Genomic DNA, 14544 nt, shown 5'->3' on the forward strand with positions numbered 1-14544 from the left:
GAACTTAGCAATAATAGGACGGGGCTTATTGCCCTTACGAGCTCCGAGCCGGTGTACACGGTGAAAAGAGATATTATTTACCGTCTCCTGTGGGATCTTTAGCGATGATGTCATGAATTTTTTTATCTCACCCTCTGGATTATCTGGAGAATTTTCGGATATACCTGAGAATATTAGATTTTCCCGCATACTACGGGATTGAACATCTAAGACCGTTTCCTTTAGCATTTTATTTTCCTTTTTAATCGTCTCCAACTCGGCTGTGACAGCGACGAGAGAGGAGCGTAGCTCGGAGTTATCGCATTGGAGATCGCTTACCTGTTGGCTAACGAATTCCAAACTTGCCTTTAATTCTTTGACGTCCTCGCGGATAAGACAGAGGACGTCAAGTTTTTTATTTATGGAATCCAGCATACTCACCGATACGTCGGCGGTTGCTAAATCGTCCGTGTCTGTTGACGAGTCATTTTTCCTTTTTTTTTTCGAAGGATTATCCCGACTGGCCGCCGGCTCATCCATCGCGCAGCTATAAAAATGATCGTCAATAAAACGTTCGAGGTCGTCCACACTGGATAATATTTCCGATCTTTCTTAGAAAAGAAAAAAATCGAATTTATCTAATCATTAAATTCGGGTTTAATTAGAAATATAAAGCTAATTCTATTTTAGCAGCAGAGCGCCGCCATGTTAGATTTTCCCAGTCTCGCTACCGGTCACGCGATAGTCACAGCATCTCGCGATGGGAAATGTAGTTCCTCTTAAAAAAAAACGACCATGTTATAGTAAGGCTTTTTTATTTTTTTTTAAAAACGACCATGTATAGTAAGGCTTTTTTTTAATTAAAAAAAAAAAAAAAATGACCATGTATAGTAAGGCTTTTTTAATTTAAAAAAAAAAAAAAAAAAAAACGACTATGTATAGTAAGGCTTTTTTTTTATTAAAAAACTAACAAAAAAACGACCATGTATTGTAAGGCTTTTTTATTTTTTTTTTAAAAACGACCATGTATAGTAAGGCTTTTTTTTAATTAAAAAAAATAAATAAAAATTACCATGTATAGTAAGGCTTTTTTTGTAATAAAAAAAAAAAAAAAAAAAAGACCATGTATAGTAAGGCTTTTTTATTTTTTTTTAAAAACGACCATGTATAGTAAGTTTTTTTTTTTTTTTTTTTTTTTTTAACAACCATGTATAGTAAGGCTTTTTAAATAATAATAAAAAAAGGAGACCATGTATAGTCAGGCTTTTTTAATAAAAAAAAAAAACAAAACAAAAAAACGACCATGTATAGTAAGGCTTTTTTATTTTTTTTAAAAACGACCATGTATAGTAAGGCTTTTTTATTTTTTTTAAAAACGACCATGTATAGTAAGGCTTTTTTATTTAAAAAAAAAAAAAAAACGACCATGTTATAGTAAGGCTTTTTAATTAAAAAAAAAACAAAACAAAAAAAAAAAAAAACGACCATGTATAGTAAGGCTTTTTTATTTTTTTTAAAAACGACCATGTATAGTAAGGCTTTTTTATTAAAAAAAACAAAAAAAAAAAACAAAAAAACAAAAAACGACCATGTATAGTAAGGCTTTTTTATTTAAAAAAAAAAAAAAAAAAAAAAAAAAAAAAAAAAACGACCATGTATAGTAAGGCTTTTTTATTTAAAAAAAAAACAAAAAAAAAAACAAAACAAAAAAAACGACCATGTTATAGTAAGGCTTTTTTAATCCATCCATCCCTTTTCTTGACCGCTTATTCCTCACAAGGGTCGCGGGGGGTGCTGGCGCCCATCTCAGCTGGCTCTGGGCAGTAGACGGAGGACACCCTGGACTGGTTGCCAGCCAATCGCAGGGCACACAGAGACCAACAACCATCCGCACGCACAAGCACTCGAGCGACAATTGGGAGCACCCAATGAACCTGCCACGCATGTCTTTGGAATGTGGGAGGAGACCGGAGTACCCGGAGAAGAGGCTTTTTTAATTTAAAAAAAAAAAAAAAAGACCATGTATAGTAAGGCTTTTTAAATAATAATAAAAAAAACAAAACAAAACAAAACAAAACAAAACAAGGATGTATAGTCAGGCTCGAAATTTTTTTTATCAAGTATAGTAAGGCATTTTTTTTTTTTTTTAAACAAGCATGTATAGTAAGGCGTTAAAAAAAAATCATGTATGGTAAGGCGTTTTTCTTAAACGAGCATTTATTTAAATGACGACCAGAGCATAAGGCGTTTTTTTTTGTGTTTTTTTTAACAACTATGGATAGTAAGGCATTTAAAAAAAAACAAGCAAGTAAGTAACAAGGCGTTAAAAAAAATCATATATAGTAAGGCGTTTTTTTTAAACGAGCATATATTTAAACGACCAAAGCATAAGGAGTTTTTTTTTTCTTTTTAAACAACCATGACAAGACAGTGTGGATGGTTGTTGGTCTCTGTGTGCCCTGCGATTGGCTGGCGACCAGTCCAGGGTGTCCCCTGCCTACTGCCCAGAGCCAGCTGAGATAGGCGCCAGCAACCCCTTGTGAGGAATAAGCGGTCAAGAAAATGGATGGATGGATGTATAGTAAGACGTTTTTTTTTTTTGCCGGTCAAGTCATCACCTGAAAACGCAAATAAAAACAAATGACCACTTACAAAATGTCAAAAAATGTCAGCAGAATTGTGTCGAAAATTCCCCGGATAATAAAAAGTAAATGTAGAGTAACGGCGCCATCTTGTGGTAGATGACGTCAGCCACCGACAAGTCACCCACGCCGATGCAAAGAAATATCAAAGTGCTGAGAGGAATATGAACTAATAAATGTTTCCTTTTACCTCTTCGGAGACGGAATTTCATGGAAAAATGTACAAATTGTAATGTTAAGTCAATTGATGCCAATTGATAACTTTCCACATTCCACCCAAAGCTAGAGAAGTCCAATTGAAAAATATGAACAATATCGATCCCTGTAAGGAATTTTTGCATTCTAAATGTAACATTGAGGACAACAAATGTTCCTTTTGCGCCAGTAACATTGAAACCGACCAACATTTGTTTTTCACTTGCAACCTTTTTTGGGACAGCTTGTGTGTGTGTAATGTGCTGTTGCGTCATATTCCATTTGGAGTAATACGATGAAACAATTTACTTGGAATAACTTGATTGTTATGTTCGTTCATAATTGCAAATTTGGACATGCAAAGCCAAAGGCCTGTAAGCTTCATTTGTTGATAAATAAATGTTTCACAATAAAAATAAATAGCAGATACTGTGTAACAAAAACTATGCAGCTAACATCGAACTGCATTTGTGACGTCACCACGGCTCGACGCACTGGCCCACAGGCCGGCGTGCGCGTGACGTCACCTTCCCTCGGGCAAGACAGCAGAAACGTTTGGCGTCTTCGTCCCTTATGCTTCTCATTTTTCTTTTTTCACCAGTTTGACGGTGATTTTCGTGAGCAGAACGAACGGCCGACTTGAATGTGGAGATTAAAAGTCCACTTGACTTTCCAGAGTCAACTCAACCGGACGCGGAATTTCAAGGCAGCTTTCGTGGGTGAGCGACTCGGACGAGCTCATTTGCACATCACCAAACGCTTCTCTAAGCATACAAGTCATTTGCATATGACCTCAACACAACCACCATTTGCATATTGCCAAAAACACACAACAAAGTCATTTGCATATTGCCAACCATCTCATCATCTTTTTTAACATTAGCCAACATTTTTCTCGTGTCATCATATACTGCCATCTTATTTGGTCATTTCTTTATGGATTCATATGTCTCACATGCTGTCTCTCATGATTGGTTGATTGATTTCAAAATAAAAGCTAAAAGGAAGATTTTTCTTGCTTTACATTTGACATTCTGTCCTCATTTCAAGTTAGTCCATAGAAAGCTAAAAAAAGAAGAAAAAAAAGAAAAGAAAGCTTTTCCTTCTAATCGTCAGCAAAAGGAAAGCAACAACTGGTCGTGACGTCACAGCCCAATTTTTTTATGCTGCATTCGAGGATGGTCAGAAATATCAGAGACGTTTTTTCCCAGTTCCGACCTGAAAGCGTTCGAGGCCAAAGTAAACAACCAAAATGGCGGTAAATTGTTTTTAATTTTGGTTCTTAAAACTCATTTTTGACTTTCTCTCACTTTTGCTTCATGTATTGTTTTGATCTTATTTCATAAGCATTCCATACTAGTTGAGCGTAACTTTTCATGCAGGGAGATAATGACATACTGTCACGTTACGTCACGTTACGTCGAATATTTATGAATCAAAGCTGTCTAGTTTTGTACTCGAGTAAATTGTGTTTTGCCATTCAGTGACGTCACATTGTCGAATGCAGCATGCTACGTCATCGAATTGCTGGTAAGGCGCTAGGACCCACTTTGTCCAGCAGATGTCGCCGTTTGTTCACAGACGCGCGTTGCCTTCATTCGCAAACCAAAACGAAAACCAAACTTACAAAGCAGCGGTTGTCATGGTAACCCGAGGCTAAACATTTCAAACGCACACGTACGATTCGACGTTTTTTTTTTTTTTTTTTTTTTTTTCGACGACGTCACACGGTCAGACGCGACGCACACAAAAGCCTTATTGATGAATAAGTCGAGGGATTGATCGATGGATTTTGTGCGCGCCCCCGCCCCAGGCGCTCATGTGTGGCCAATCGGAAGGGACGAGCAACGAGTATAAAAAAGCGCGCGACTTCGGCGGGCGGGAATGATTGACAGCTGAAGTTGACCTCCTCGTCTTGTTTGTTCTTCATCATCATCATCCTCGGTCAGATTGCAAGTTGTGAGCATTTCGATGGCAGCCAGCAGCAGCAAACTCAACAAGGCCGTCAGGCAGCAGTACCTGGACCTCCCCCAGGGAGACAAGGTCCAGGCCACCTACATCTGGATCGACGGCTCCGGAGAAGGTCTGCGCTCCAAGACCCGGACGCTGGACTCGCAACTCAAAAGTGTCCAAGGTCAGTCCGCTTGCAATTGTGCATTCATTATTTAGCATACTTTGTAATATTAGATCATATATTATAACAACAACAACAATAATAATACTAATCAATTCTAATATTTATAATAAATGAATCATAATAATTTGTAATTGCATTGTTAGATGTAATAAGGTAAACTTGACCAGTAATTGTTCATTTTTCTGAGAATTCCAAATCAAGTTCAATTATACATTCCAACTATCGATTTGTAATGTTATCACAAACACGTAATTACAGTCATGTTATAAGGTGTACGGTAATTAGACTTACAATTTTAGGAATTTGTCACATGAATTATAATTGCATAATTAATTGCATGAAAATGTTGCATGTACTTTGTTTCAATTTCAAGTTGTAATTTTTTCAAAAGGTGCTTAGATTCATAAGCTATGAAGTTATTACGGGTACAACATGTATTTATAGTATTTATATATATTTGAAAATGTTTTTGTATTACATGACATCCTTGTCATTACATTGCCTTAAATGTGTAATTGCACGCATCTACATTGCATTGTTATAAACATGCAATTAATAAAAAAAATAATTACCTTAATGTTACAATGAAAACATTTGATTTTGTAATGATGTTGACATAACTTGTAATTACATTTATGTCATTGTGACCACACCAAGGTTATTTTAGTGAAAACTAACCACCCCCAAAAAACTCAAATTTAAAAAACAATTTTGTTAATGAAATAAAAACGAAAATGTTTAAAAAAAACAAAAAAAAACAAAAACAAAACTGAAACTACATTTTATGTTTACAAAACTAACTAAAACTATAATTATAGTAAAAAAAAGTCCTTCATTTTAGTGAATTGAATGCATGAGCCTTTGGGGATGATTTGAAATGTGATTTTTAAGTATATTTATTTTTGATATGAAACGGAATGCAGACATTTGAAAGTGTGTCACACACAAGTGACGTCATCGAGCAGCAGCCAATAGGAAAGCACCAAAAGATGACGTCAGTCCCATGCTATTTTTTTTTTTAATATTGCTCACAATACGCATTAAAAAAATAAAACTAAAATTAATATTGAAACTAACTAAAACAACTAAAACTAAGCATTTATTAAATGTAATTATTTTTTAAATGTTATTACTAATACTTAATTACTTTAATTAAAATACTTTAATACTAATACTTAATACTATTATTCAAATTTAATATTAAAAATTAATACTAATACTAAATACTTACTTTAATACGAATAAAAACTAATTAAAACCAACTCAATTTAAAAAACAAAACGCAAAATGCAATAAAAACTAATTAAAAAGAAAAATTCCCAAACTGGACCACATCGTACGATTCACAAGACACGCGAATGTCACGCTAACATGAAATTTCCAGACATGACATGATCGTTGCATGAAAATGATTGACGTGTGTCAGATGCTCCCGAGTGGAACTTTGACGGCTCCAGCACGTACCAGTCTGAAGGCTCCAACAGCGACATGTTCCTGATGCCCGTCGCCATCTTCCGGGACCCCTTCAGGAAAGACCCCAACAAGCTGGTCCTGTGTGAGGTGCTGAAGCACAACAAAGAACCCGCAGGTACGTTCACAGACAAGGTGCTTCAGATCCCAGACAAGTGCTGGTCCCGTGACAAGGATTCAGGTTGTGGTCCTAAAGTTTGGAGTCCACAGACAGAAGTTGTCGAGATGGTTGTCGGCGAAAAGAAGTTTGTAGTCCAGGGAGAATTGCTCATTCCAAGAGAGAATCTTGTAGTCAGAAGGGAAGGTTGTGGTCCAGAGAAAAGCTTGTAGTCTAGAGTAAGATTGAATTCGAAGGGATGGTAATAGTCTCAAAGAAGGTTCTGTTCCAGGGAGAATGCTACGGTCCAGAGAGCAAGTTCTACTTTTAAGATAAGGGTCTATTCCTGGGGATTCTAGTCCCAAGAGAAGTGATTGTCCCAAGAGAGAAGCTTCCAGTCCCTTGAGAAGGCCTTGAGCCAAAAACGTTTTTTGGGGAAAAATCCTGGTACCAAGAGAAAAAAATTCTGGTCCCAAGAGATGGTACTATTCCAAAAAGAAGGTTCCACAAGGAGTCTGAGAGAGGGTTCTCGTCCCGAGATACAGTAGGCTACTAGTCCTGGGATGTGTTAATCCTATTCCTAGGAGAAAAGGGTTGGGTAAGGTTACTATTTTCTTTGCTTTTATCTTCTTGTTTTTTTTTTTCTTCTTCTTGTCTTCTCATCTTGTCATCTGTCCAAGCTGCCTGTAAAAAAAAGCAGACAAGGTGATCCACAATGGAGACTTGACCAAAGCAGCAAATGTTTTTCTTTTTTTAATCTGTTGTTTATCCAGATACAAAGTGTCCAAATTGCGATTGATGATTTCTTTACTCTTCTAATGAATCTTTGTCAACGCTTTAGCATCATTTTCTCTGGCCTAATATTCATTTGTTGGCTCCGATACAAGATGGAAGACAAATGCTTCTCTCTGCTCCGCCCCCCTCAGAGACCAATCTTCGAGACAGGTGTCGTCGCATCATGAGCATGGTGGAGAAGGAGCATCCCTGGTTCGGGATGGAGCAGGAGTACACGCTGCTGGGCACCGACAGGTACCCGTTTGGATGGCCCCTCAACGGCTTCCCGGGACCCCAAGGTGAGCCACCCACCGGCCTCCGCCCTCTGACCTCCGCCTACCAACTCGCCCGGTGGTTGTGAGCAAGGAGTCATTGCTTTGCGTCCCTCAGGTCCCTACTACTGCGGCGTGGGCGCCGACAAAGCGTTCGGACGCGATGTGGTGGAGGCGCACTACCGAGCCTGTTTGTACGCCGGTGTGAAAATCTGCGGCACCAATGCAGAGGTTATGCCAGCACAGGTAATGTGTGGGTGTTGGTTGATGACATGATGCAAGCGCCCAATGGGTGCAGACCACTGAAGGGACAAAGGCTTTTCGTAGGGTTAGAACGGGTAATGCTAGACTCCCCCCCCCTGCCTCAGTGGGCTGACTGTTGGGGCTCACCCGATGGACAAGAATGTAGCATCCTTCTATGGTACTTGATTTATACTTTTCCACCTTAAAGTCCCTCAAAGCGCTTTACACATTCACCTACTGATGACACAGCATCAGGAGCCAACTGGGGGTTTAGTATCTCGCTCAAGGATACTTTGCCGCGGTCACAATGGCATGGGATCGAACCCAAGATCTCTGGATTGGGAGACGACTACCGTACCACTGATCCACGCCACCGCCTTTCTGCTTTCGGTTATTGACTTCTGTTTGTGTGTTCGCACCAAACAACCGCAAAGAGTGCCCAACCTTTCTGGAGAATAAATCGAAAAGCGCCTCAATTCCACCAACTTTTCAAAAGCAGTTGCAAAGAGAATAAGCACCTCCCAAGTCTGAAACCACTGTCCAGGTCGAGAATGAGATCCTGCCCCGAATGGAGGAGTTCCAGTATCGTGGGAGTCTTGTTCATGAGTGAGAGCAAAATATCGCAAGTGATTGAAAAATGGATCGGTGCCAGAGGTGGCGCTGACTCGGGCATGTGGTGAGGAAAATCTTTGTCTTCCTGGATCTTTCCCCACTGAGGCGTTTCGGGCACATCACACCAGGGAAATCCTATGCACTGGATCAACGATGTCTCCAGGTTGACCTGGCTGGGGAGAAGGAAGTCTGGGCCTTTCAACTCATTTTTGCTCGCCCTGAGATCCGACTCCAGAGAAGGAAAAGAAGATGGACTTTGTAGCCATTTTCAATTTTTTTCTTCATATTAAAAAAAAAGTGAATTGTTGAATAAGTTCTCGAATGTAGACCGCGTGACGGTGACGGTTGTGTTGTGCTGCATTTCCAGTGGGAGTTCCAGGTGGGGCCGTGCGAGGGCATCACCATGGGCGACCATCTGTGGATGGCTCGCTACATCCTGCATCGAGTGTGTGAAGACTTTGGCCTGATTGTGTCCTTGGACCCCAAGCCCATCCCGGGAAACTGGAACGGAGCAGGATGCCACACCAACTTCAGCACCCAGGACATGAGGCAGGAAGGAGGACTCAAGTGAGTATTGTACACAAAACCACACACATTCTTGGGACTGCAACTCCCTCTCGGGACTCAGGAATTGAACGTATTCTCAGGACAAGAACCACAGAAATTTTTAGAAACTTCACTGGACATTAGATGGTTTAGGCCAGGGTTCACCAATTCCGGTCCTCGAGGTCCGGAGTCCTGCAGGTTTTCCATGTTTCCGCTCACTAGTACACCTGATTCATATAATCAACTCATCAGCATGCCTGATAACGATCCTGATTTTTAGTATCAGGTGTGTTGGTAGGCGGAAACATCGAAAAACTTGCAGGACTCCAGACCTTGAGGACTGCAATTGGTGAACCCTGGTTTAGGGTAAACACCACCTGCATTATTTCAGGACTAAACCCTTCCCTTAAGAGTAGAACATTTTTCTTGTGACAGAACCAATTCTAAGAGGACTAGAACCTTCTCTCTTCAGAATCTGATTTCAAATAACATCTTGTTTTTTAATTTTCTGCTCAGGGTGATAGAGGCAGCCATCGAGCGTCTGGCCAAACGTCACCACTACCATATCCGCGCCTATGACCCCAAGGGCGGTCTGGACAACGCCCGGCGCCTGACTGGTCACCACGAGACCGCCAACATTGATCACTTCTCTGCCGGCGTCGCTAACCGCGGTGCCAGCATCCGGATCCCCTTGGCCGTACATGAGGACCGAAAGGGCTACTTGGAGGACCGCCGCCCGTCCGCCAACTGCGATCCGTACATGGTCACCGAGGCCCTGGTACGCACCTGCCTGCTGAAGGAGGAAGGGGAGGAGCCTGGAGACTACAACCAATGATGTGACACCCTTGCTCAAAATGTGACCCAACAGTGACAGTTGTGATTTGACGTTTTCTTCCTTCCTTCCTTCCTTCCTCTTTTAACATTTCTACTGGTTTCTGCTCTTTAATAAACTTGCCGTTTCCACTTTTCGCTTGCGTTGCTTCGTAGGTCACATGACTGCTCTTCGCGATTAGCATTGCACAGCATAATAGCAACGTTTCTCTTGGGACCAGAACCTTCTGTGGGGATTAGAACCTCCTTTCTCAGGACAGGAACTTTCTCTTGGGGCAAGAATCTTGTCTCTGGACTACAACAGTGGACTTTTCCTCAAGACTAGAACCTCTCTTGAGACGAGAACTTTCCTTGTGACTAAAACCTTTCTGTGGCACTAGAGTCTACTTTTGGAACTAGAATCTTCTTGGGAAAGACCCTTGGAACTTCCCTTGGAGTCTTCGTCCAGCACAGAACTTCTCTCAGGACTTAGAGCCCTCACTTTCTTCTGTACTCACTTGAGGTATGTAGCCCAATGGCTGCACAGCACCACACTGCCACCAAGAGGCCAAAACGCACAGGAACAGTATTTGTTCTTGTTTTTTCAGTTGGTATTATTTGAGTTAATTCTATTCTTATTGTTTTTATTTTGTCATTGCCCTTTCAAGATTTTTTTTAATATAACTTGTCATTCAAAGCAGAGAATCTTAATCGCGAAAGTTTTTGTGCCCAAGTGGCACCCAATGAAAAGGAATTGAGGAAGGGGTTCATTTTATGCATTTTTATATTTTTAAATAATCTCGTTAAGCGATATTTTTTTTCGACCAATAATCGGTATCAGCATCGGGCCCTGCTCAGGTCGATAACCTGTCGCGACGAGAACTTGACGCAAACCTGCCTGTTGGCGCAGGTAAGAAAGAACTTGCAGATTGGAGCCACAGGTGTGACAGCCTCATTGATCATGTGACCTACCTGCTGCAACTTGACATTTTCGTACCACCGCCGACATCTTGAACTTGGTCATCATCAACTGGAATCGCGGAGGAGCGTCTGGCTCAGCTGGTGTGACTTTCAAACCCGCAAAACAACGGATGAGAAACATCCGTTTGGATCCGGGACAACTTGAAGGGCTGTCTGGATTTTCTTTTTTTTTCTGCCCGTTGTGAGGGAGAGGAATAGCAACACTTTGGAATGATTAGGCACGTCCTACTCAAACGGAGGATTTACTGTATAATATTAAAATATATATTATAAACCATATGTGTCATGGTAAGTTGTCAAAAAAAAGCACAAAAAAAAAAAAGCTGCAGTTTCACAGGGTAAATAACGAGCGGCAAGTTAAAAATAGCATGTTTCATTGTTGCATATCTGTCAATAAAGTTTGCCATTCAAAATATCTTTCTCAGTCTTTTGAGATTGTAATAATTTGAGCCCCCCCAACCCCCCTAAAAAAAAAAAAAAACAAAAAAAAAAAAACATATTTGGGTCAAAATCACTGCTCTGGCTTGCCATATTTCTTTTCACAAAAATTTTTTTGTGTGAAAGTGACCCATGTTTATAGAGGACCAAAACTGCCAACATTCAAAATAAATAAATAAAATTGACAATAAAAATGAATATAGAAAAATATAATTTGAAAATTATATCCAAAAAATAAATGTAAATAAAAAGAGCAATATATATATATATATACATATATATACATTCGTTTTTATTTTATCATTGAAGTCATTTATTTTGAATTTTGTCAGTTTTGGTCCTCCCTTCCATGTTCTAAAGAAAAGAAAGAATACAACATAGCAATATAGGACTTTTCAACAATATTTCCAATATTTTCATCATACATTGCTCCATCACAAGACGGTGGGTAACTTTGGACAGTGGAAATCAGAGTAACTAAACGACACACGGCAATTTGGACTGTCTTCAAGAGAAAAAAAAACAAAAGAAACCAACTGGGAGACATGCGCCTCGAAACGCACCGTTGCGCTCATGTTAGCTTGCGGCTAGCGGCGGTTGTGCCCAGCAACATGCTAATATTGTTCCGCGCGAGCTCCTCCACGTGAGCGTCCATAACGAGCAACATGTGGCTTGGCGGCCGGTTGGCATCGCAACAATTGAAACAATCGGCGTCTTTGTGTGAGGCTGCTCGCTTGCTAAGTGGCGTGCACGCCGCACACATGACTCGCGCATGTCCTGGCGGCCGCGCGTTAGCTGAGCCGCTTTTGTTGTTGTAGCTAAAAACGATACGTTTGATACCAATATAGAATATTGTGCAGACTTTGCAAAAGCAGTCCAAATCCAGTTGCTTCAGTGAAAATGGCTGAATGTGTTAAGTCAGTGGTGTCCAAACGACGGCCCGGGGGCCATTTGCAGCCCGCCGTCCATTTTTCAGTGGCCCGCGACATATGCTAAAGATGGCATATGACTCAGTTCAAATAAAATAAAATAAACTAAACGGTCAAAGTAAGGAGGGAGGGTATCAAAAAACAGGTGCCATTAACTCATTTGCTCCCAATAACGTGCCAGTCATTATAGAACATTTTTACATTTCCAATACTCACGTGATATTCCATTCAATAATTATATATAAACCGAATCTACCAAATAACAGAATAGACTCCCTACTTTTTGTCCCGTCCCGTTCTTTTATAATTGACAGCAGAAAAATGTCGGTTTGCCAAAATACAGCCATTTCTCCCATGGACTCTGAAACTGTGTTTATTTCCTATAAAATGGGGCAATGATGTCATCTACCGGTGGTTGGGCATCAGTAAAGTTGTTTCCAAGTTTGATATTTACAGTGGAGCATGCTCAGATTCGCCCCCATTTAGCACCGCTCTAAAAAATACAATTGACAAGTATACTTGTCAAAGGCAGTGAATGAGTTAATGTTGTAAGTGTCCCACTTTTTTTTTTTTATGCTAGAGCATACAGAAGGCTTTGATGCAGCCTTTCAACTGCAAAGAACGGTTGCAGAAATGGTAGTTATTACACAAACGGCCAGCAGGTGGCAGTAGAGCAAAGGAGATCAACCAGAGCCATGTAGAAAAAAAGCTCAATTACTTTTAAATTTCAAATAAATGTGTGAAAATTGATGAAAATTAGCTCTCTTCTAATGCTAATTGCTGCAAAACGGAAACTTTTTTTTCCTGATGAAAGAAGAGACTTTAATCTTTCTTTTGATAGGTTCCATGTTTTCATAGCAATTGAACACAATATTCTGTGGGCCTTGCAAAATCCAGTAAAACAGCCGGGAGCGAACGGGATTGCGAAATGTGAAAATGGTGGCGAGTGAATGAGTTAAAGGTTATTTTAGTTCACTAAAACTAATGAAAACACTAAAACAAAAATTCAAAAAATAATATTGTTACCGAAATAAAGACGAAAATGCTTTTTTAAAAAACGAAAACGAACTGAAACGACATTTTATGTTTAGAAAACTAACTAAAACTAAATATAATCATAGCAAACATGTCCTTCGTTTTAGTCTTTGGGAATTAATTTCATGTATGAGCCTTTGGGGATGATTTGAAATGTGATTTAGCATCGTTGTGAATGTTTGTCAACATGGCGACAAGCACAAATATACGTTAGCAACATGACAGGATGTCGGATTTTGTAGTCGTGTGTGAGCCTGAAAACGAGCTCGTCCAACGTCAATCAATACTTTCAAATGAAACAAAACTTGTCTTGTTTTGACATGTAAATTTAAAAAAACCAAAAGATGATGCGTGTGCGAGCTAGCAAGATGCGAGGCGTGGGGCGAAGATGTTGCCCAGGAAAAGTCGGTCAACCAGTTGTTGCATAAGTTCCACATTCCACATGCAGCTTATGTTCTCAATTAGCAACTCGTTGCTCCAATAAAAAATGTCCACAGCAGCGCCACATGCTCGCACGACCACAAAACAATTATTATACAACATTTATGAGTCACTCGCCGTTATTTTTTAGGAGCTCGCACGCACGCCGGCAGGAAGTCGCCGCGTGACCTTTTCGGTGAGCAACGACACCAAACCATCGGCATCCATTTTCTTCCACTTAACCGGGGTGGGGGCGGGGTCAAACAATGCGTCATTCTGCATTTTCATACATGCATTGAGAACTGCGTTGCGAAAAATGAAATCTCGTCAGAAGTCGGGCTGTGCAATTCAGCAAAATTCAATTACAAAATAAAAGATGAGGAATCCTAATTTGGAGTTGTTTACATTCATATATTTGTATTTTATTTTTTTTTAATTTTAAAAAGGATCTTTTTGTCACGATTCGTCTTCCGGGTGGATCGTCTTTAACGATTGGTTCTCGATCCCGTCAATCAATCTGCCTTAACGACGTCGCGCGCTGAATTTCCGATTCAGCTACCTGAATACACCTTGAATAGTTTTGACGTGTTCAAACATTTTTTTTGTTTTGTAGCCAAAAAAACAACAACCAAAATGTCCTAATGGTGATTTCAATTATTCCCAAATGAAAGGTGATGAATATTGTCTGAGGACATATCGAAAACAGCATTTTAGTCAGGCATCCAACTGGTTAGCAAGAGCGCTAACGTGGTCTGATGCTGATGAAAAATTGTAAGCGTTTAACACATTTGCTGTCAAAAACGTATAAATACGTTCTATTTTAAATGTTTTAAGTGTCCCAAAGACGTATTTATACGTTTTTTTTTAATGCTCGTGCATACTTGATGCAGCCGCTCAACTGCAAAGAACAGTTGCAGAAATGGTAGTTATTACACAAACGGCCAGCAGGTGGCAGCAGAATATA

At 39.9% G+C, this 14544-nt stretch overlaps 1 protein-coding gene across 2 annotated transcripts; it reads left to right on the plus strand.

The window, feature by feature from the left end:
* Positions 1-539: 539 nt before the first annotated feature.
* On the plus strand, positions 540-11115 carry LOC144027641 (glutamine synthetase-like). Of its 2 annotated transcripts, XM_077535361.1 has the most exons (8): positions 540-558; positions 3418-3535; positions 4766-4950; positions 6380-6541; positions 7447-7593; positions 7685-7812; positions 8789-8988; positions 9484-11115. In XM_077535361.1, exons 3-8 carry the CDS (start codon positions 4788-4790, stop codon positions 9800-9802), a joined length of 1119 nt encoding a protein of 372 aa, XP_077391487.1. In that variant the 5' UTR covers positions 540-558; positions 3418-3535; positions 4766-4787; the 3' UTR covers positions 9803-11115. The 2 variants fall into 2 exon arrangements, with proteins under 2 accessions (XP_077391487.1, XP_077391486.1); XM_077535360.1 differs by lacking the exon at positions 540-558 and having other exon boundaries at positions 3321-3535.
* Positions 11116-14544: the final 3429 nt, after the last annotated feature.

Source organism: Festucalex cinctus, chromosome 10 (genome assembly GCF_051991245.1).
Source record: "Festucalex cinctus isolate MCC-2025b chromosome 10, RoL_Fcin_1.0, whole genome shotgun sequence".
NCBI lineage: Eukaryota > Metazoa > Chordata > Actinopteri > Syngnathiformes > Syngnathidae > Festucalex > Festucalex cinctus.